Source organism: Manihot esculenta, chromosome 15, assembly GCF_001659605.2.
Source record: "Manihot esculenta cultivar AM560-2 chromosome 15, M.esculenta_v8, whole genome shotgun sequence".
In the NCBI taxonomy this organism is placed as follows: Eukaryota; Viridiplantae; Streptophyta; class Magnoliopsida; order Malpighiales; family Euphorbiaceae; genus Manihot; species Manihot esculenta.
In genome coordinates this window covers 29,234,331-29,258,044 of record NC_035175.2, presented here as the reverse complement: position 1 = coordinate 29,258,044, position 23,714 = coordinate 29,234,331, and the positions used below count along the sequence as shown (strand labels likewise).

General features: G+C 40.6%; 1 protein-coding gene across 1 annotated transcript; it reads left to right on the top strand.

Annotated features, from left to right (window-relative positions):
- Positions 1 to 20,757: 20,757 nt before the first annotated feature.
- LOC110601124 (chlorophyll a-b binding protein CP26, chloroplastic) lies at positions 20,758 to 23,130 on the top strand. The gene is made up of 6 exons (XM_021738142.2): positions 20,758 to 21,121; positions 21,643 to 21,727; positions 21,880 to 21,930; positions 22,263 to 22,383; positions 22,523 to 22,657; positions 22,745 to 23,130. Exons 1-6 carry the CDS (start codon positions 20,773 to 20,775, stop codon positions 23,003 to 23,005), a joined length of 1,002 nt encoding a protein of 333 aa, XP_021593834.2. The 5' UTR covers positions 20,758 to 20,772; the 3' UTR covers positions 23,006 to 23,130.
- The last annotated feature ends 584 nt before the right edge of the window (positions 23,131 to 23,714 follow it).

The window sequence follows — 23,714 nt, the reverse complement described above, 5'->3', positions numbered from 1 at the left end:
TTCACCGATCATAAAAGCCTATAGTACATCCTGAGTCAGAGAGATTTGAATTTGAGACAGAGAAGATGGGTAGAACTACTCAGTGACTATGATTGCAAGATCCAATACCATCCGAGTAAGGCGAATGTTGTGGCAGACGCCTTAAGCCGGAAATCACTTGGCAGTTTGTCCCATATTTCAGCAGAGAGGAGGCCAGTAGTGAGGGAGTTCTTCGAGCTTATAAATGAAGGTCTACAGTTGGAGTTGTCTGGTACAGGTGCTTTAGTTGCCCAGATGAGAGTGGCACCCGTGTTTCTGGAGCAGGTGGCTCAGAAACAGCATGAGGACCCAGAGTTAGTGAAGATTGCTAGGACTGTTCAGTCGGGCAAGGATAGTGAGTTTAGATTTGACAGTAAGGGGATCCTCCGCTATGGAAACAGATTGTGTGTACCAGATGACGTAGGACTGAAGGGAGACATTATGAGAGAGGCTCATAATGCCAGATACAGTGTTCACCCTGGAGCCACCAAGATGTATCAAGATCTGAAGAAGGTTTATTGGTGGCCAGCTATGAAAAGAGAAGTGGCACAGTTTGTGTCAGCCTGCGAAGTATGTCAGAGGGTGAAGCTAGAACATCAGAAGCCGGCTGGAATGCTTAACCCACTACCTATTCCAGAGTGGAAATGGGAGAATATAGCTATGGACTTCATGGTGGGGCTACCGGCGACGTCCAACAGATTGGACTCCATATGGGTGATTGTGGACAGACTCACCAAATCTACTCACTTCATCCCTGTCAGGAGTGGCTATTCTGTGGACAAGTTAGCGCAGGTGTATGTTGATGAGGTTGTCAGGTTGCATGGGGTTCCTGTTTCAATAGTGTCTGATCGAGGGCCCCAGTTCACCTTCAGGTTTTGGCGGAGTCTGCAGAATGCTATGGGTACCAGGTTGGATTTTAGCACTGCTTTCCATCCACAAACGGACGAACAATCAGAGAGGACCATCCAGAAATTAGAGGATATGCTCAGAATGTGTGTGCTGGATTTTGGCGATTCTTGGAGGCAGCATCTACCTTTAGTAGAGTTTGCCTACAATAACAGCCATCATGCTAGCATAGGGATGGCCCCATATGAAGCTTTGTATGGAAGGAAGTGCAGATCGCCTGTCTGTTGGGAAGAAGTTGGAGAAAAGGCCTTGGCAGGGCCTGAGCTAGTAGAGATCACCAGCAGAGTGGTGCCCATAATTAGAGAAAGGATCAAGACTGCTGCAAGCAGACAGAAGAGTTATGCAGACATCCGCAGAAGGCAAGTTGAGTTCCAAGAGTGGGATTTGGTATTGCTCAAAGTGTCTCCAATGAAAGGGGTGATTCGGTTCGGGAAGAAAGGTAAGCTAGCTCCACAGTACATCGGACCCTTTGAAGTCTTGCAAAAGGTTGGGAATGTATCGTACAAACTGGACTTACCTGCTTCAATGGAAAGAATTCATCCGGTTTTCCATGTTTCTATGTTGAGGAAATTCGTGTCAGATCCGGGCAAGGTTCTTAGTGAGCCTGATGTGGAGATCCAAGAGGATCTCACCTATGTTGAACAGTCAGTACGGATCCTAGACACCCAGATCAGAAAGCTAAGGAACAAGAAAATCCCGATGGTGAAAGTCCTTTGGAATCACCACAACATCGAAGAGTGTACCTGGGAGACACGGGAGTCTATGCTCCGGCAATATCCTCATCTCTTCTAAGGTGAGTTTTTATGTGCTTTGTATGAATGTTTATGTTTTATGCCATGCTATGTTTGTTTGGTGAACATTCGGGGACGAATGTTCTTAAGAGGGGAAGAATGTAATACCCGGCTAGACTCCGGTATCGGAATTCCTACCGTCCGGTGGAATCTCAGATGTCGGAAACCTCTAGAAGGGTAAAATAATGTTTTTATAAAATGTTTTAATGTATTTTATGGGTTTAAACAAGAAAGAAATTAAGTTTTGAATGAAAATAGTCCTGAGAAGAAGACTCAGGTTCGGCCGCCGAACATGCATGCACTTCGGGAGTGCTTTAGGCCTCGAAGGCATAAGTGAGGGAAGTCCAGGTTCGGCCGCCGAATCTTATGTTCGGCCGCCAAACATGGCATGCATGCGGAGGCACGTTAGGCCCCCGAAAGTGGCATGGCCAGCCACCTATAAAAGGGTCCCCTTATCTGAATGGGCGAGCTTTTCTCCCCATTTTCGGCCAAGGTGAGTTCTCCGCCGTCCCTCGCCGATTTTGAGTCCTTTTCTTCAAATCTTTCATGATTTTCATGAGTTTTTACTTTGTTTTGAAGATTTTTGAGCAAAGAGCAAGTTTTGAGGCTTGGAAGACTCAAGAGCTCTTTTCCCTTGGTTTCCAAGTTTAGGTCGTCTCCCTCTCGATCTTCAAGAGGTAAGAGCCGATCTTGAGCTCATTGTATGTTTTAAACAAGTTTTAAGTTGATCTATGGGGTAGAAATGCATATTTAGGATAGTTGAACTTTGTTAGGTTTTATGTGATTATATGGACAATGTGTGTTGGGTATGCATGTTTGATGTGTTTGAGTTGGGGTTTAGGATAGTTTGAGACCCCTATGTGTTGATGCAAGTGTCTATGCATGATTTGTGAGAGTTGGATACTTGATTGGAGGTTTTAGGAGGCAAATGTGCATAAGAGCCGAGTTTCTGCCCTTTTGGGAGAAACCAAGTTCGGCAGCCGAAAGGATTTTCGGCCGCCGAACCTGTCTGTGAGGCAAGCCTTTCGGCTGCCGAAGTCTGCCCCCAAAAATGGACTTTCATCTCTGGAGGGCACTTTCGGCCGCCAAACCTGCCGCCGAAAGTTCCCTGTGCAGCCCTCCTTTGCATGATTTTTATGATTGTTTTAATGTGTTTTAGGGGGTTTTTGGGGAGTATTTTAGAGTCATGTTCATGAATGTTTGGTCTAATACCCGGCTAGACTCCGGTATCGAAATTCCTACCGTCCGGTGGAATCTCGGATGTCGGAAGCCTCTAGTAGGGTAGAAGCATGTTTTCATAAAATGTTTTAAGGTATTTCATGGTTTTAAGTAAAATGGAAATGAGTTTTTGCATAAAAACAACCTTGAAGGAAAACTTAGGTTCGACCGCCGAACATGCATGCCTTTGGGAGCGCCTTTAGGCCCCCGAAATCATAAGTGAGGAAAGTCCAGGTTCGGCCGCCGAACCTCAAGTTCGGCCGCCGAACATGGCATGCATGCGGAGGCACGTTCGGCCCCCGAACGTGGCCTGGCCAGCCACTATAAAAGTGTCCCTTAGCCGAAAACGGGCGAGCTTTTTCCCCATTTCCGGCCAAGGTGAGTTCTCCGCCACCCCTCACCGATCTTGAGTCTTTTCCTTCAGATCTTTCAAGTTTTTCACTAGTTTTCATCTTGTTTTGAAGATTTCCGAGTTTGAGCAAGTTTTGGAGCTTTGAGGTTCAAGAACTCGAATCTCTTCCAACTCCAAGTTAGATCGCCTCCACCCTCGATCTTCAAGAGGTAAGAGTCGATCTCTAGCTTACACTGTGTTTTAAGCAAGTTTTATGCAAATTCATGGGGTAGAAAATGCATGTGTAGCTTATGTTGAGCTTATGGGTTTTTGATGTGATTTTGAACAATGTGAGTTGCTTGTGTGTTGCAGTTGGGGTTTTTAATGGTTTGATGCCCCTAGGAACTTGTATGTTTGCTTGTGTATGATTGGGAATGTTGTAGAACAGGTTTATGCATGTTTGGATGAGATAGGAGGCATAAATGCATAGGGGAGCTGAGTTTCTGCCATTCTGGGAGAAACCAGGTTCGGCAGCCGAAGGAACTTTCGGCCGCCGAACATGCTTGTGGAGGCAGCGTTCGGCTGCCGAAGCTTGCCCCCGAAAGGAGACTTTCGTCTCTGTCTGGGACTTTCGGCCGCCGAAAGTGCCGCAGAACATGCATGAGTTTCGCCTCTGTCTGGGAGTTTCGGCCGCCGAAGGTGCCGCCGAACCTGCCTGACTTTCGGCTCTGGAGGGACTTTCGGCAGCCGAACCTGCCGCCGAAAGTGCCCTGTCCAGCCCTTTCTTGCATGTTTTTCTATGATTGTTCCATGATGTTTTAGGGGGTTTTTGGGGAATAGTTTAGAGTTATGTTCATGTATGTTTGGTCCCTCATTTGAGTCCACCTGTGTAGGTTCGGACCCGAGGAACCGAGAACCCCCGCAGTGAGTCTGTTGCCCCAGTGTCTGGTCAGAGCTATCCAGAGGTGAGTGGAATAAACCTTTACGTTTAAAGTAAATAAATTTCAAAGTTTGAGCATGTTCATGCATCATGAATGCCATGTGATGTTTTAGGTTGTTCGCATTAGAATCCACGAATATGTTGCATTGCACATTTTTAATGTTGATGTGGATGAATGTTGAATGATCCATAGCCCTCGATCTATGATATGATGATGTGATATGTACGGTACAGAATGTAAGACCAGTGGGACCCATTCTACGTTCGCTGGCACTATGTAAGGGAAAGACCAGGACCCATTCTACGTTCTGGCACAGTTGGACACTGTTATGTTATGATATGTAAGGGAAAGACCAGGACCCATTCTACGTTCTGGCATAGTTGGACCATGTAGAGGGCTATTGGTGACAGGTTCATCCTTGATGTGATTAGCTGTGATGTGATGCATTCCATGTTATCATATGTTTTAAATGTTTTATTATTCTGCTCACTGGGCTCTAGTAGCTCACCCCTCTCCCAATTTCCCCAGGATTGCAGGTACAGGGTAGACCAGGAGGTTTACAAGAGTAATGAAGTCACGTGTATGTAATAGATAGTGTGGACATGATAAATGTATTAATGTTATGTAAAGGTACAGCTTCAGTCATGTGATGATATTGAGGATTAGATATTGTGCTTGACATTGTGTATGAGGTATCCCTTTTATTACATGATAAAAAATGTTTTATTATGTTCATGAAAGCCAACTCATCTTATGATGTATTGCCCATTGGGGCATTGATGAGATCCCACAGAGGGATCATGATTATGATTATGGCTATGTGCAGTGCATGTTTAGGTTGAGTTGGATGTATGAAAGAAAAGTTTTAAATTTTTATGTATGTTGTTGATCATGTATGGGATTAAACAGGTTTTCAGGTTGCAAGTCAGGCTTGCTATGGGTCTTGGCGGCCTTAAGCCGACCCGAATCCTAGCGCCGGTAGCGGTCCGATTTTTGGATCGTTACAGAATGGTATCAGAGCCCTAGGTTCATAGGATCGGACCTAGAGTGTCGGGCTCATAGATGTTCTAGAAGGTCAAGCACAATAGGAAGATCATGTCCACTAGGATAGGATGTGGAGTCCTGTCTTGTATGATGATGTGAAATGCCATGATTATATACATGTGCATTGATGCTATGATATGAATGATGTATATGTGATGAGGGTTCATGTGTGCCCACATGAACCATATGATGCTAATGTCTGTGTTATGTGTACTGTTTTTCAGAAATAGGATGAGAGGAACCCGTCGATCTGCAAGATTGACTGGAGTGCCACCTGAGGATGAGGGCACGAGCGCCCGTCCTCCTACATTGCCTAGGGCAATGTCTTGTAGAGCCAATAGAGAAAGAGTGTCAAGGGACCCTAGAAGGTCTTTTGATGCTAGCAGAAGGGGGACAGATAGAGGAGGAAATTCTTCAGATGTGAGGGAGGTTACGGAAGAGGATCAGAGGAGGGATGGGAACCTGGATGTTAGCATGGAGGAAGAAGGGACAGGGGAGTCTCAGGGAGGCGTTCACGCCTCGGGGTATGGTTTTCCACCCCACTATCCACCCTTCCCACAGGGTTCAGGGTACCCGATGGGAGGTACATCGGATTACTCCAGCTTTAACCCCTACCCTACCTACATGCCTTATCCACCTTTCTATCCACCTTACACACAGTACCCAGCTTATCCACCCTCACCCTTCTATCCAAACCCGGCAAACCCCACCTCAGGGAATGCTGCACCCCCACCTCCACCACCTACAGAGCCAGCAGCCCCAGTTACTCAACCTCCCAGACCTAGCTCAGCCGGTGGGAGCAAAGTAAAGATGACAGATTACCTTAAGCTGGATGCTTCCAAATACAAGTCAGGGGATGACCCCTTTGAGTATCTGAGAGTAGTGAAGACAATAACTGATGAGCTAGGGGCGGATGATAGCAGGGCCATTCAGATGGCAGGGTTCACCTTAAAGTGCAAGAAGGCACGGGAATGGTTCAAGTGTTATGTGGACCCGAGACTAGACGGCATGACATGGGAGGAATTTGCGAATGAGTTCGCTGGATGGGCTTTTCCAGACAGTTCCAGAGAACTGAAGATGATTGAGTTTGAGCAACTGAGGCAGACAGAGCACATGAGTGTAGAGGAGTTCACGGATAAATTCTTGGAGCTATTGGCTTTTTCAGGGCAAGCTCTAGATACAGATACGAAGAAAGCCAAGAGATATGTTATGAAGCTGCATTCTAGGTACTCCTCGTTGATTCAGTCAGTTGAGAGGGAAAGTTTCCACACTGTGGTGGATATGGCTCAAAGGATGGAGGCGAGTGCTATAGTTGAGGGGTCAGTGAAGCAGTCAGTGACCCAGTCTTCAGGGGTTAAGACCTCAGGCAGAGGAGGGCCAGGTCTCTCTTCTCAGAGCTCAAGTAAGAAGAGGTGGGACAACACCACCAAGAAGCCAAAGAAGAATAAGTTTTGGAATAAGTTGAAATCCGGTCTAGGATTTGGCGGTGGCTCGAGCTCAGGCTCAGATGGTACAGAACTCCAGAGATGTGGAAGGCCGCACAGGGGAGTGTGTTGAGCTGGGACTAATACATGTTTCAGATGTGGACAGGAGGGACACATGGCTCGGGAGTGTCCTAGAGCACCTTTTATGGGCCAGCCCCAGCAGACAGCTTCTGGTAGTGTGGCACAGCCAGCAGCTCCAGCCACAACTCAGGGTAGTGGCAGAGGTAGAGGGAGAGGGGCAGCCTCTTCTTCTGGTTCCCGAGGTGAAGGTCCATCAGCTCCAGCCAGGATCTTCACCATGACTCAGCAGGAGGCTAACACATCCAACACCGTGGTGTCAGGTAATCTCGTCATTGGGTGTTCTGATGTGTATGCTTTAATGGACCCGGGTGCATCTCATTCATTTATTACTCCGAGAGCCGTTGAGAGGTTGGGTCTGATAGTCTCTGGGTTAGAGTGTCCCCTATGGGTCAGTGGACCCAAGTGTGACCCGTCAGTGGCAGAGTCAGTCTGCCAGTACTGTCCAGTTTTTGTTGAGGGAAGATGCCTCTCCGCCGACCTTGTGGTTCTAGATTTGACAGACTTTGACGTCATTCTAGGGATGGATTGGCTATCTACCCATGGTGCTACCTTGGACTGCAGGGACAAGGTAGTCAGGTTCAAAGATCAGAACGGGTCAGAGGTCGTCTTCAGAGGAGACAAGAGGGGCACACCTAGAGGTCTGATATCAGCTCTTCAGGCTCGTAGGTTGCTTAGGAAGGGATGTCTGGGGTATTTGGCTCATGTGAGAGAGCTTAGTAGTCAGGTCAGGGAGCCAGCCTCGGTGCCGGTTGTCAGAGAGTTTCAGGATGTCTTTCCAGACGAGCTTCCAGGTTTACCACCTGCTAGGAAGATAGAGTTCGAGATAGAGTTGGTGCCTGGAGCTAGACCGATCTCTATCCCTCCCTACAGGATGGCCCCAGCCGAGTTGAAGGAGTTGAAAGAGCAATTGCAGGAGCTGGTAGAAAAGGGTTTCATCCGACAGAGTACCTCACCTTGGGGTGCTCCGGTCTTGTTTGTGAGAAAGAAGGATGGGTCCCTCAGACTTTGTATCGACTACAAGCAGTTGAACAAAGTCACTACCAAAAATAGGTACCCTCTGCCAAGGATCGATGATCTATTCGACCAGCTAGCAGGAGCGGGTTGTTTCTCCAAAATAGATCTAAGATCGGGGTACCATCAGCTAAGGATAAGGGATGAAGATGTGCCAAAGACAGCTTTCAGGACCAGATATGGGCATTTTGAGTTCCTTGTGATGCCGTTTGGGTTAACCAACGCCCCTGCAGCATTCATGGATCTCATGAACAGAGTGTTTAGTTAATACCTGGACCACTTCGTTATTGTCTTCATAGATGATATCTTAGTGTATTCCAGGAACGCAGAGGAGCATGCCCATCATCTGAGGTTGGTTCTGCAGACTTTGAGGGAACATGGCTTGTATGCCAAGTTCTCCAAGTGTGAGTTCTGGCTGAGGAGCATTTCGTTCTTGGGGCATGTGGTGTCGGAAAATGGTATAGAGGTAGACCCCAAGAAGACAGAAACTGTGGCTAACTGGCCTAGACCCACTTCAGTGATAGAGATTAGAAGTTTCTTGGGTTTGGCAGGTTACTATAGGAGGTTCGTTCAGGACTTCTCAAAGATTGCAGCTCCTCTGACCAGACTAACCAGGAAGAATCAGAAGTTTGTGTGGACTGACCAGTGCGAAGAGAGTTTTAAAGAGCTTAAGAAGAGGTTGACTTCAGCACCAGTTTTAGCTCTGCCATCTAGTGATGAGGACTTTACAGTCTTTTGTGATGCGTCCCGTGTGGGACTGGGTTGTGTACTAATGCAGAATGAGAGGGTGATCGCTTATGCTTCTAGGCAGCTGAAGAAGCATGAGTTGAATTACCCCACACATGACCTGGAGATGGCAGCAGTAATCTTTGCACTAAAGATGTGGAGGCACTACCTCTATGGGGTTAAATGTGAGATCTTTATAGATCATAAAAGCCTGCAGTACATCCTGAGTCAAAGAGATTTGAATTTGAGACAGAGGAGATGGGTGGAGCTGCTGAGTGACTATGATTGCAAGATTCAGTACCATCCGGGTAAGGCGAATGTTGTGGCAGACGCCTTAAGCCGGAAATCACTCGGCAGTTTATCCCACATATCGGCAGAGAGGAGGCCAGTGGTGAAGGAGTTTTACAAGCTCATTGAGGAAGGTCTACAGATGGAGTTGTCTGGTACAGGTGCCTTGGTGGCCCAGATGAGAGTGGCACCCGTGTTTCTGGAGCAGGTGGCTCAGAAACAGCATGAGGACCCGGAGTTAGTAAAGATTGCCAGGACTGTTCAGTCAGGCAATGATAGTGAGTTCAGATTCGACAGTAAGGGGATCCTCCGCTATGGGAGCAGACTATGTGTACCAGATGACATTGGGCTAAAAGGAGACATTATGAGAGAGGCTCATAATGCAAGATACAGCATTCACCCCGGGGCCACCAAGATGTATCAAGATCTAAAGAAGGTTTATTGGTGGCCAGCTATGAAGAAAGAAGTGGCACAGTTTGTGTCAGCCTGCGAAGTGTGTCAGAGGGTGAAGCTGGAACATCAGAAGCCGGCTGGAATGCTTAACCCGTTACCTATTCCAGAATGGAAATGGGAAAATATAGCTATGGACTTCGTAGTGGGGTTACCGGCGGTGTCCAACAGAGTGGACTCCATATGGGTGATTGTGGACAGACTCACCAAATCTGCTCACTTCATCCCTGTCAGGAGTGGCTATTCTGTGGACAAGTTGGCGCAGGTGTATGTCGATGAGATCGTCAGACTGCATGGGGTTCCTATTTCGATAGTGTCGGATAGAGGGCCTCAGTTCACCTCGAGGTTTTGGCAGAGTCTGCAGAGTGCCATGGGTACCAGGTTGGATTTTAGCACTGCTTTCCATCCACAGACGGACGGACAGTCAGAAAGGACCATCCAGACCATAAAGGATATGCTCAGGATGTGTGTGCTGGACTTTGGCGGTTCTTGGAGGCAGCATCTACCTTTAGTGGAGTTTGCCTACAATAACAGCCATCATGCTAGCATCGGGATGGCTCCATATGAAGCTTTATGTAGAAGGAAGTGCAGATCACATGTTTGCTGGGAAGAGGTTGGAGAAAAGGCCTTGGCAGGGCCTGAGCTAGTAGAGATTACCAGCAGGGTAGTACCCATAATCAGAGAAAGGATCAAGACTGCTACAAGCAGGCAGAAGAGTTATGCAGACATCCGCAGAAGGCAGTTAGAGTTTCAGGAGGGGGATCTGGTATTGCTCAAGGTGTCTCCTATGAAAGGGGTGGTTCGCTTTGGGAAGAAAGGTAAACTAACCCCACGATACATCGGACCCTTTGAAGTCTTGCAAAAGATTGGGAATGTGTCGTACAAGCTAGATTTACCTACTTCAATGGAAAGAATCCATCCGGTTTTCCATGTTTCAATGTTGAGGAAGTTTGTGTCAGATCCGAGCAAGGTTCTTAGTGAGCCTGATGTGGAGGTCCAAGAGGACCTCACCTATGTTGAACAGCCAGTACGGATCATAGACACCCAGATCAAAAAGTTAAGGAACAAGGAAATCCCGATGGTGAAAGTCCTGTGGAACCACCACAATTTGGGGGAATGCACTTGGGAGACACGGGAGTCTATGCTCCAGCAGTACCCTCATCTCTTTTAAGGTTAGATCTCCTTGTGTTTATGTGCTTTGTATGTATGTTATATTTTATGCCATGTTATGTGCTAGTTGAGGTACATTCGGGGACGAATGTTCTTAAGGGGGGGAGAATGTAATACCCGGCTAGACTCCGGTATCGGAATTCCTACCGTCCGGTGGAATCTCGGATGTCGAAAGCCTCTAGTAGGGTAGAAGCATGTTTTCATAAAATGTTTTAAGGTATTTCATGGTTTTAAGTAAAATGGAAATGAGTTTTTGCATAAAAACAACCTTGAAGGAAAACTCAGGTTCGGCCGCCGAACCTCAAGTTCGGTCGCCGAACATGCATGCCTTCGGGAGCGCCTTTAGGCCCCCAAAAGCATAAGTGAGGAAAGTCCAGGTTCGGCCGCCGAACATGGCATGCATGCGGAGGCACGTTCGGCCCCCGAACGTGGCCTGGCCAGCCACTATAAAAGGGTCCCTTAGCCGAAAACGGGCGAGCTTTTTCCCCATTTCTGGCCAAGGTGAGTTCTCTGCCACCCCTCACCGATCTTGAGTCTTTTCCTTCAGATCTTTCAAGTTTTTCACTAGTTTTCATCTTGTTTTGAAGATTTCCGAGTTTGAGCAAGTTTTGGAGCTTTGAGGTTCAAGAACTCGAATCTCTTCCAACTCCAAGTTAGATCGCCTCCACCCTCGATCTTCAAGAGGTAAGAGTCGATCTCTAGCTTACACTGTGTTTTAAGCAAGTTTTATGCAAGTTCATGGGGTAGAAAATGCATGTGTAGCTTATGTTGAGCTTATGGGTTTTTTATGTGATTTTGAACAATGTGAGTTGCTTGTGTGTTGTAGTTGGGGTTTTTGATGGTTTGATGCCCCTAGGAACTTGTATGTTTGCTTGTGTATGATTGGGAATGTTGTAGAACAGGTTTATGCATGTTTGGATGAGATAGGAGGCATAAATGCATAGGGGAGCTGAGTTTCTGCCATTCTGGGAGAAACCAGGTTCGGCAGCCGAAGGAACTTTCGGCCGCCGAACATGCTTGTGGAGGCAGCCTTCGGCTGTCGAAGCTTGCCCCCGAAAGGAGACTTTCGTCTCTGTCTGGGACTTTCGGCCGCCGAACATGCATGAGTTTCGCCTCTGTCTGGGAGTTTCGGCCGCCGAAGGTGCCGCCGAACCTGTCTGACTTTCGGCTCTGGAGGGACTTTTGGCCGCCGAACCTGCCGCCGAAAGTGCCTTGTCCAGCCCTTTCTTGCATGTTTTTCTATGATTGTTCCATGATGTTTTAGGGGGTTTTTGGGGAATAGTTTAGAGTTATGTTCATGTATGTTTGGTCCCTCATTTGAGTCCACCTGTGTAGGTTCGGACCCGAGGAACCGAGAACCCCCGCAGTGAGTCTGTTGCCCCAGTGTCTGGTCAGAGCTATCCAGAGGTGAGTGGAATAAACCTTTATGTTTAAAGTAAATAAATTTCAAAGTTTGAGCATGTTCATGCATCATGAATGCCATGTGATGTTTTAGGTTGTTCGCATTAGAATCCACGAATATGTTGCATTGCGCATTTTTAATGTTGATGTGGATGAATATTGAATGATCCATAGCCCTCGATCTATGATATGACGATGTGATATGTACGGTACGGAATGTAAGACCAGTGGGACCCATTCTACGTTCGCTGGCACTATGTAAGGGAAAGACCAGGACCCATTCTACGTTCTGGCACAGTTGGACACTGTTATGTTATGATATGTAAGGGAAAGACCAGGACCCATTCTACGTTTTGGCACAGTTGGACCATGTAGAGGGCTATTGGTGACTGGTTCATCCTTGATGTGATTAGCTGTGATGTGATGCATTCCATGTTATCATATGTTTTAAATGTTTTATTATTCTGCTCACTGGGCTCTAGTAGCTCACCCCTCTCCCAATTTCCCCAGGATTACAGGTACAGGGTAGACCAGGAGGTTTACAAGAGTAATGAAGTCACGTGTATGTAATAGATAGTGTGGACATGATAAATGTATTAATGTTATGTAAAGGTACAGCTTCAGTCATGTGATGATATTGAGGATTAGATATTGTGCTTGACATTGTGTATGAGGTATCCCTTTTATTACATGATAAAAAATGTTTTATTATGTTCATGAAAGCCAACTCATCTTATGATGTATTGCCCATTGGGGCATTGATGAGATCCCACAGAGGGATCATGATTATGATTATGGCTATGTGCAGTGCATGTTCAGGTTGAGTTGGATGTATGAAAGAAAAGTTTTAAATTTTTATGTATGTTGTTGATCATGTATGGGATTAAACAGGTTTTCAGGTTGCAAGTCAGGCTTGCTACGGGTCTTGGCGGCCTTAAGCCGACCCGGATCCTAGCGCCGGTAGCGGTTCGATTTTCTGGTCGTTACAGTTTGGTCCCTCATTTGAGTCCACCTGTGTAGGTTCGGACCCGAGGAACCGGGGACCGCAGCAGTGAGTCAGTCGCTTCAGAGTCAGTAGAGCTTCAGCCAGAGGTGAGTGGAATAAACACTTATGCTTTAAAGCAAATAAATATAGATTTGAGCATGTTCATGCATCACGAATGCCATGTGATATTCTAGGTTGTTTGCATTAGAATTCATGAATATGTTGCATTGCATAACTTGATGATGATGTGGATGGATGTTGGATGATCCTTAGTCCTCAATATGATACGATGTAATATGATACGGTATGATATGGTATGGAAGTCCGGTTGACCCATTCTACGTCCCGGCACTTTGGAATGTTATGATATGTTATGTTTAAGAGAAAGTCCGGTTGACCCATTCTACGTCCCGGCACCTTGGAATGTAGAGGACTATTGGTGAAAATACCATCCTTGATGTGATTTGTTTGTGATGTGTTGCTTCTCATGAAAGCATGAAATCTAAATTAAATGTTATTATTCTGCTCACTGGGCTTTATAGCTCACCCCTCTCCCTTAACCCCCAGGATTGCAGGTACAGGGTAGACCAGGAGGTCAGCAGGAGTAGAGTTTTGTATGATGTAATAGCTAGCTGTGGACATGAATATATTGTAATGTAAAAGTAAAGTATTGTAATGTTATGTAATGATGCTTATGAGAGTTTAGAGTTGTGCTTGACCATAGTATTATGTTAATCCCTTTCTAGTACATGATCTTAATGTTTAATGATAATTATTGTAAACCAAACTTAATTTATGTTATGTCACCCATTGGGGCATTGATGAGACTCCAAAGAGGGGTTAATGCTTATGATTATGTTTATGTATAGTGCATGTACAGGTTGAGTTTGGTGAATGAATGAAAGAATTAAGGAATGTAAGGAAAAGTTCAAAATTTTATGTATGTTGTTGATCATGTATGGGATTAAACAGGTTTACAGGATGAATGTTAGGCTTGCTACGGGTCCCAGCGGCCTTATGTCGACCTAGATCCTAGAGCCAGTAGCGGTTCGATTTTGGGGTCGTTATAGAAAGAATTTTCGCAAGAATGCTCTCACCATACCAGCCCATGATGTGATGGATCCAGGTGGCAAGTAGAATAGCCATTCCTTGGCATAATCGTCAAGGGAAAAAGGGAAGGCTCTAAGTTTAACATGCTCTTCTGAAATACCTTGAGGTCTCATGGTGGAGCACACAATGTGGAATTCCTTCAAATGCTTGTGAGGATCTTCATTTTCTAGGCCTCTGAATTTGGGAAGGAGATGGATCAGGCCTGTCTTCAATTTGAAAGGTGCTGTCAATGGGGGATATGCAATGCACAAGGGTGCTTGGTCTCCTGCTGGTTCAGCTAGCTCTCGGAGTGTTCTCTCCCGTGGCTGTAGTGCCTGGATGGGCACGTTTCCAGCTTGAATTTTAGCTTCTTCATGTGCAATAGGGGGTTCTGCCATTGCTGGATTTTCTGCAGCAACCCGGAAGTCTGTTTTTGGTGTAAATTTAGCAGTAGTAGATGCGGCTGTGGGCGAATCTGCTAGTGCAGAAAATTCTGCAGCAGGGGCAGTAGCAGATCTGTGAGATGGTGTTGTTGATGAAGATGGTTTTGAGGCTTGGTTCCTCAAGTTTGCTTGCTTCCTTAAGCTCTTGGCAGTGTGTTCTATCTCCGGATAGTAAAGAAGAGTGTCTTTACGGCCAGACCTGGTCATAAAGGGAAAATACATTAGTTTAAATCAAATCCCCGGCAACGGCGCCAATTTTTGATAGCGGTTGTCGAAGCCGTAAAAAATAAACCTATTAAACAATCAACAATTAACTTGTAGATAGTGGCAATAGGGTCGAACCACATGGATTTAACACTACGGATTTTCCTAATAATGACTTGGACAAGTAAATAACAAATAATTAAAAGAGGGGGGTTTTTGTTTTGATGATTAAAACTAAATAGCAAGAGAAAACAATAACTTAAATAAATGAGAATTTCAATGGGAAAGAGATTCTAGTTGAAGTATGGATCTATTTCAGCTTGTTTAGAATTGATCATTGATTATTTAATACTCCTATTTTAATTCAATAAATTAGTTTTGGTTGTGGAAGAAGCTTCTCACAACCAAATTCCTCCTTAGTTCTAGTTTGATTAGGAAACGTTCGCTAATCGAACTCTAGCCAGCGAGTTGCCAAGGAACGTCCTTGGGGCTTTTAGCATCAAACAACTGTTGACTGCATTAAGACTTAGAGAAACCTAATTCTAATCTTACCAATCGCGTGGTCAAATTTAGATTATGCAACCGATTACACTTGAGTTTAAACAACCTAAGCAATTATGGACTTAAATCATTCAAACAATATATTACTCAAGCAATTAAAAGCAATAGGCCTAAATTGATTCCAAAAGCAAAGCAATAATTATAGAAAGATCAAGTTGCATAAATATTGAAAGCAAATAAGAGTTTAATAATGGAGTTTTAAATCTCCCAATTCATCACAAATCTGAATTTCCCCAATTTCAACTAGAAAAGATGGAATATAGCCACTCATGGTGGACAAAGTACACAAAAAGAGAAGAAGAAAAATAGGAGAAGAGGCTGCCGCAGACTTGCTGCTGTAATTCTGCAGTGATTCTGCTGTGGAGAGAAGATGATGTTGCTGGGTTAGATGTTGTCTCCTTTTATAGCTGGAGAATTTTAATCCAATTAGGGTTTGGAAATCCCCATCTTGACTTGGTCTTTTGTGGTCTTTGATTCCTCTTTGGATCTTGTATTTAATTGTGAATGGAATTCCTTAAGTGAAAGACCTTTTTGTGGCTCTTGGGACTGATTTTGCAGTGTTAGAAATGGATTTGGACTTCTCCACTTTTAAATTTTGGTTTTCTGCACATTTTCCCGCTTCTGCTGTCTCTCTGCGTGAAAGTGATTTGGGCAGATCACTTGCCCAAATTGTTTCTGCGAATTCACTGTCTCAGCTTCCTGTGTCTGCTTCCCCTGCTTGATTTGGCCAAATCACTTTGACCCAATCACTTTTCCAGCTTTTTCTGCACTTTTTCTCTAACTTTCCATTTTCTTTCTTTTCTACAAAAACATGACAAAAACATAAATTAAGCTGGAAAAATGTGTAATTAAACAGTAATAAAGATAATAAAAATGGGGCTAAATTATGTTTGATCATTGCCTCATCAACCTTGACCAGGCGTCTAATCCTACTACGCACATGTAAAATAAATCCTTTATCATAATATTCAATTAGGAGATTAGGTAAACGAACCCACACCAACGCCCTATTAATCGCCATAGATTCAGGTTCAAAATTTGGCTGCCATTGCAAAACAGTAAGATAATGATCTCCAATTAACCAAGAGCCACCTAAAAGCACCTGTTCATACTCAGATTCATTGGTAAATCATAAAGAAACAATTCATAAGATCAATCAAGTCAATTTGTGATTTAAGCACCCATAGTTGCGGTAATCTCTTCTGAAGGTAGCTGAACCCAGTAGAACGTCCAAGTAACTTAATAATGAGGGTGGATTATCAAGGCTACTGCAGCAAGTGTTTCTCAGGTTTAGAGACCTTTATGGTGGGCAATCGTCATTAGCCAATTCATCACTCTCACAATCGAAGTCATCATTAGACAGATCAACCAAATCATCTTCTAAATCCCACATCACATAATCAACAATCAATCGGCCTTGCAAGACATCCTTGAAGGACGATTTGTGCCTAACATCGACTTCCACACCCGAATCAAATCTAGTCTTAGGAGGAGGCGCCACTACTTCCTCAGTCGTACTATTGCGTAACTTCACCTTCTTAGAGCTGCGAGCAAGTTTTGCTTTCTCTTCTTCCGACAGCGGCTCCAAAGAGAAAGCCTCCATCGTGTTCTATTTATTTTGTGAAAATAACTTATGTTTGTAAAATATTTTTCATGTAAAATATTTTATAGAAAATACGTTTCAATAAAATAATTTATTTTTTATAATTTAATTATATTTATAAAAAAGATATTAATAATATATTTTCTTTAAAAATTACTAGATTTTCCTTTTAATTAAAAAAATATTTTTCGTTCATTACTTTTTTTAAATGCTCAAATATCAAATAATGTGAAAATACTTGGTTGGTTTGCCCATCTCTCATTCAAGTTAATCTAAAAGTGTTAATTTAAATTCAATTACTTCATAAAAAGAAAATTAAGAAATTGAAATTTTTAGCTAAATTAAACTTCTTTATCTTTTTATTTAAATAAATAAATTAAGAAACTTAACTAATAAATTTTGAGTTTTAGGTAATTGGGCATATATTAAACTTCTGTAGTAATCTGAACATAAAATTAGAATGAATTAAATTAAACACCATAACAAATATAGGGTTCAAATAAGATATGACACTTACCATAACAAATCTATTGATTCTAAATTTTTATTAAAAAAAAAAGCTGCCTTGCATTGTAAACCTTAAAAATGTTCCATAAGACACACTATAAGAAAGTAAAAAAATAGTTATGAAATTTACTTTAATAATCAGTATTTCAAATGGTCGATAATTTACTTTAACAACTATTTTTTTCATAATTTAGTCCATAAATTTCATCATTGCTTTTTTACTTTTCTTGTAGTGATATGAACTAATTAAGACAACTTTTCAATATTGTACAAGGGAGTATGAATTATATAAAGAAGTTATTACTCTCCTGTATTCATTGGTCGTCCCTCCTTCGGGAGATAACTTTTATCTTCTTCCTTGTATCCTTACTTCTCCGGTTTTTTATCTTGTTTTTTGTTCGTTCTTTTGTCCTCTTCTTATCCTCCCTAGTATATTGGAGCAACCTGTACTAGTTTCCAATCGATGTTCTTTGGAGTATCATCTGATGACTCCTCTTATTCGAATTTGTCCTTCCTATTGGACTGAGTTTGGATTGCCTCTGTCTAAGTCTTTAAGGTCTCTTCAAAAACTTCCTCCTTCTCTCTAGGACCCATGAGTGACACCTCTTCCCGAGTTTTATATTGCTCGAAAATAACTTGCAACTTTTTGATGTACTGGAGCATTTGTTTGATGCTCAGATTGTTGAAATCTGCCTCATTGACCGTGGAGTGTGTGTTTTGTCTACTGCTGGGAGTGGAAGAAATGATAATATCCTCATCAATAGCAACCCTAGCAGCAGCTCATGAATTGTCGGCAATCTCTAAAGATAAAAGAGAGATTTCTTTTTAAGAGAAATGGGATAGGAGAGCGGTTTTAATCCAAATGAAAAGAGAATTTAATGGATTTTTTAGCAATGAAACCAAATGATATAGCTGAAAATAAGATGATGGCGTAGTCGGAACGGAGCTGTACTGTGATTGGCTAAACCTGCAAGAAAGAGAATATGAGGTGGTGGGTGCTCATGGCGGCCACTCCGATGCGAAAATCAGTATATTGAAGAATAGAGAAAATGCAATGAATTGCTTAGAACTTGAGTAGTGTTCAAGAATAGCATACCTTTGTCTCTTTAATCATCCTCCTTTTATACTATAAGAAAGTGAGTATAAATATAGTATTGCCTAATAATCCAACGATGATATGGCCGACTCATTGGTAAATAATCTTCACTGGCTTATTGGTCTGGAATCTTATGATCGAAGGCGTGAAGGAAATTTGCTAGATTGTAACTATTAACAGTAACTTCCTTATGGAGCCTCGCCCGGAAATTACAAGGGCATGTCTTGTCCGACCTGAGGCTGACCTGTCCTGAAGCGCTCGAGTCTCCTTTTTTCTTTGGATCCGGACACTATGGTCGTCCGAGCTTTCCTTTCTACCGGTGGGACCACGTATTTAGTTTATCATATCCTTGCCATTTGATTCAGTCTTATGGTGATAGGTCACTATCTACTTTAGGCGAGTCTCATGTAGCATCACAAATATTACAACTCTAATACCAATGAAAAAAAATTATAATTCATATTCAAGCATAACACTATAGAATTATCTTTTATATCACTAGTTTCTAATATAACTATATCCGTTTAATAAGAATTATATTAAGAATTAGATAGTCTAGATATTTACCATATTTGCAGAATAAAAATACTCCCGCTCTTATTATTTGATAAGAATTTCTAAGGACAAAACACTAAATCCTTTTATCACTTCCCTTATACATTTTCTTAAGAGACTTTTGTACATTTATATAAGTGTATCATAATTTTAACTTCAATCGAATATATAGAGTTTTAAAGATTAAAATAAGAAGGTGTAATCTTCTATATATAGCCAAAAATATATATCTCTTAGTAACACTACTACATTTTAGACTTTAGGTAATAGTACCTTAGCAGTGGTTGTGAAATTGTTACCTCAATATTATTACTACAACAATAGAAATTTAAAGTTATTATAAAAAAATTCATTTTTTACTATATTTTAATAAAAATAATATTTTATATTTAATAAAATTATAATTTTAATAGTACATTTTATCTATCACTAAAAAAATAAATAAATTATTATCTTATGCTCAGCAGAGAAAGAAGATGCAATACATTTCAAATAGTCACTATTAATTTATAATTATAGTTAAAATATATAAGATAACAATTTATCACCACTTCTTTAAATTTATTTTTATAATAGTGTAAAAACATATCTTTTGATAAAATTGAATTGATCCATTCTAATTTTTAATCTTGAATAAATATTTTTTACCATAACTAATATATAACTTATTTATCTGACATATCTAAAATATAAATGACTCAATTTTATATTTAATAAAGAAAATTTGATTCATCTTATTAGATTCAACATCCCTAGAATTGCACCAATTGAATAACACGATTCAAATCATGCCTGAATAAATTGGATCATGTTAATGTGTGAATAAACAAATTAATCCGACATTGGAACTGGGATCTTTACCCACGTGGAATAATAGTTAGTTCTAATCTTAATACAAGGCCTCAGACTCGTAATAGGACTCAAACTCCCAACAAGATAGAAACTCCCATCTGAAGGAAGATTTCTAACCATGAGTTTTGCTAAAGATAAGAGACTTATAGGAATCCCGACTCCATGCCTGTTGATTCTCTAAGAGAAGACTAGGATGAACCTAGTTCTTTAGCTTCAGAAGGATAGGATAAGTCTCCAAAATATCATATGTATAATTGTAGTATAATATTTAAACAGGTAAAAAGAAATATACTTGTGAGACATAATGGAATTTGGACCAGAATATAGAAAAAAAAAAGATAGAAAAATATAAAATATGATATTTGAATTTGATATAATATTATCCAAAGCCTCAACAATAATTCCATGTGAGCACCATTATCTGCCACATCAGCAAATCCTGGCCAATCTAAACTCAGACTCAGATTACACTTCCTTCTCCAGCAACCAATCTCGTCTACCGGCTCAAGCATATAGTATGTATATCTCTTCTCAGTCTCTTCCTCTGCTTCATTATCAAAAAAACAAGGAAACTTACTTAGCAGCAGCAGATAGATTTAATTAATTGTAATTAAATTAAATTTTTCTGATTTTAAATTTAAATCATATTAATTAGACCCTAAACGGTAGAGTAATAAAATTTACTGTCTGTAATTAGCAACATAATTTGAAAGTTCAAATTATTTTGCTGGAAAAAATAATTTTGATGATATGGAAAAAAAGAGTTTAGAAAATTTCGTTCCATTATTTAGTGCTGAAACTTATAAAATTTAATTTAAATATTGCAATACTTTAGATTAAATTTATCCACATAAGAAGAGAGGATGAGATTTGGATAGGACAATCTCTAATATTATCCCAAGCCTCCAAAATAATTTCATGTCAGCAACATCATCTGCCACATCAGCAAAACCTGACCAATCTGAACCGAGATTCAGATTACGCTTCCTTCTTCACCAACCAATCACAACAAAGAAAATGAATCCTACGTGTAATGTCCACATCCACCCGCTCAAGCATATAGCATGTATCTTTCTCATCTCAGTCTCTACCATTGATCCATTACCAGAAACAAGGAAACTTACTAACCAGCAGCAGAGAAAGATGGCTTCCCTGGCAGCTTCTACGGCAGCTGCCTCGCTTGGAGTGTCTGAAATGCTCGGAAATCCTCTCAACTTCAGCGGTGGTGCAGCAGCGGCTCCCACCTCGTTAACCCCTACCACTTTGAAGACTGTCGCTCTTTTCTCTAAGAAGAAGGCTGCGCCACCTCCCAAACCCAAGCCTTCTGCCGTTTCACCAGCCAACGAGGAGCTCGCCAAGTGGTACGGTAAGTATACGGTTTTTAGTTTTCGTGCTGGTCGAATTCTCATTAATACTTCGACAAAAAAAAAAAAAATCTCATTAATAAAAATAATTTTTTTAGGTACTTGAATAATATATTTAATTATAGAACTTTTAAAACAAGAAAATGAATTTTATCAGAATATCTAGTAAAGGTGTAACATTGTTATTATAGTTTTAAAAACTATTTATTAAATATATTAATTAACAGTATTAAATATTAATTTGAAAAATCAAAATTGATATATTTAATTTAGAAAAATACCATAATAATGATATTTCAGAGAAGTATTTTTAACAAAAGAACTTAAATTAACATATAGAAACGGTAACACTTCATTTGGAAAAAAAATTTTAGAAAGCAAAGTAGAGTCTTTAATGTAACGGTTATGTCTGGAAAGAAAGTTTTAAGAAAAATAAGGTTTTAAGAAGTTTTAGAGAAGTTTTTATTTGCTTAAGAAGTGCTTTTTTAAAAAAGTAAATATTATTATGAACTCTAAATTTCAGGTCCTGATAGAAGAATTTTCTTGCCGGAAGGACTGCTGGATAGGTCTGAGATACCGGAATACTTGACCGGAGAAGTTCCTGGAGAGTAAGATGATGTTAATTGTATAATTTGTTCAATTGGGTTTTATCTATTTATTTTATATAATTAATTCAGTGTACATTTGCCATGAATGGTTGTAATTAATAAGTAGCTAGAGTTCCTCCATATTAATAATTTCGTTATGCTTTGTTATGCAGTTATGGCTATGATCCCTTTGGGCTTAGCAAGAAGCCAGAGGACTTCGCAAAGTACGTCGTTTTCTATCTTATTATGATTAAGTAGATTCGGATTTTTTGCAATACTAATAAAATATTTATTAGATATCAAATAGAGTTAAAAATAAGAAATATAATTAAAATAAAATCTAAAAAGAATTTGGAGCTATTTAAGAAAATAAGTCTAAAATGAAGTTCAATTTGATTTAATTTGGTTTACTTTTTTATAAACTTTAATTTATTTAAGATTTTATTTTCTAACCCCAATTGAAAATTCATTTATTTTAAATGTATGTTCTGTATGACCTAAACAAAATTATGTATTTCTCCTTCTTTTAATATATATATTTTTTTAATTATAACAGATATCAGGCATTTGAGCTGATTCATGCAAGATGGGCAATGCTTGGGGCAGCTGGGTTTGTGATTCCAGAAGCCTTAAACAAATATGGTGCTAACTGTGGCCCTGAAGCTGTCTGGTTTAAGGTTTGTTCAAATCATTTTTTTTTTTTTTTAAGCTTTTTAATTAGAACCCGAACTCAGATTTTATAAACTGAAAAACGACTCTGATACTCCTAACTTAATACATTTGTTTTAATAAAATGATGAATCTTTCATGCTGCAGACAGGAGCTCTTCTTCTTGATGGAGGAACATTGAACTACTTTGGAAACAAAATCCCAATCAATCTCATTCTGGCCGTTGTTGCTGAGATTGTTCTTGTTGGTGGTGCTGAGTACTACAGAATTATCAATGGCTTGGTATTGCATATCAATATCACCCTACCATTAGTTTTTTTGTTTTTTTTTTTTTTAATTTAATTAAAATTTGTAAAAAAATTTTGGTAGGATTTCGAGGACAAGCTTCACCCAGGTGGTCCATTTGACCCACTGGGGTTGGCAAATGATCCAGACCAAGCAGCGATATTGAAGGTGAAAGAGATAAAGAATGGAAGACTAGCAATGTTTGCGATGTTGGGATTCTATTTCCAAGCATATGTAACTGGAGAAGGTCCTGTTGAGAACCTCTCCAAACACCTCAGTGATCCTTTTGGCAACAATTTGCTTACTGTTCTTGCTGGCTCAGCTGAGAGAGCTCCTACCCTTTAAATTCTTTTTCTTATTATTAAATTCTTAGTTTTCCTCTCTCTCTCCATGCATTGTACATCACCTGCCCATCTCTTTTCTCAGACTTCTTAACCCAATTTACATTACTGATCCTTGCTCTTGCCGTATCTTATTATTTCATTATTACATATGTTTTTCGATTAATTAATTATTGCTTAATATTTGACAATCAGAATTGTTCAAATTAACCTTAAAGTTTTAATTTAAACTCAATTATTACATAAATCAAGAAAATCAATAAATTGAATACTTTAATTTTTAGATAAATTAAACTTCTTTATTTTTTGAAAGGTTCTTTATTTTTCATTTAAATTAATAAATTAAGAAAGTTAACCAATAAATATTTTATTTTAGATAATTGAGCATATATTAAAACTTCTATAGTAATCTGAACAAAAGGTTCAAATTAATTAAATTAAACATTGAAGTACAAGGGTTAAACAAAACATTGAGTGAGAATGGAAGGTCCAAGAATTATAATATGTTGGACCCATTAGTTTTGAAAGAGCTTAATTTTAGTGATATCAAAACTTAATTATCTAACTAATTTTCGGTATTTAAAAGGTAAAAGTAGAATATTTAGATAATGAAAAATAAAAAAATATTCTATAATAGAAAAGAAGAAGTCTCTGAAGGCAACTCAAGATAAATAAAAAAAAGAATAATCAAGATAAGTGTATTTTTAGGATTC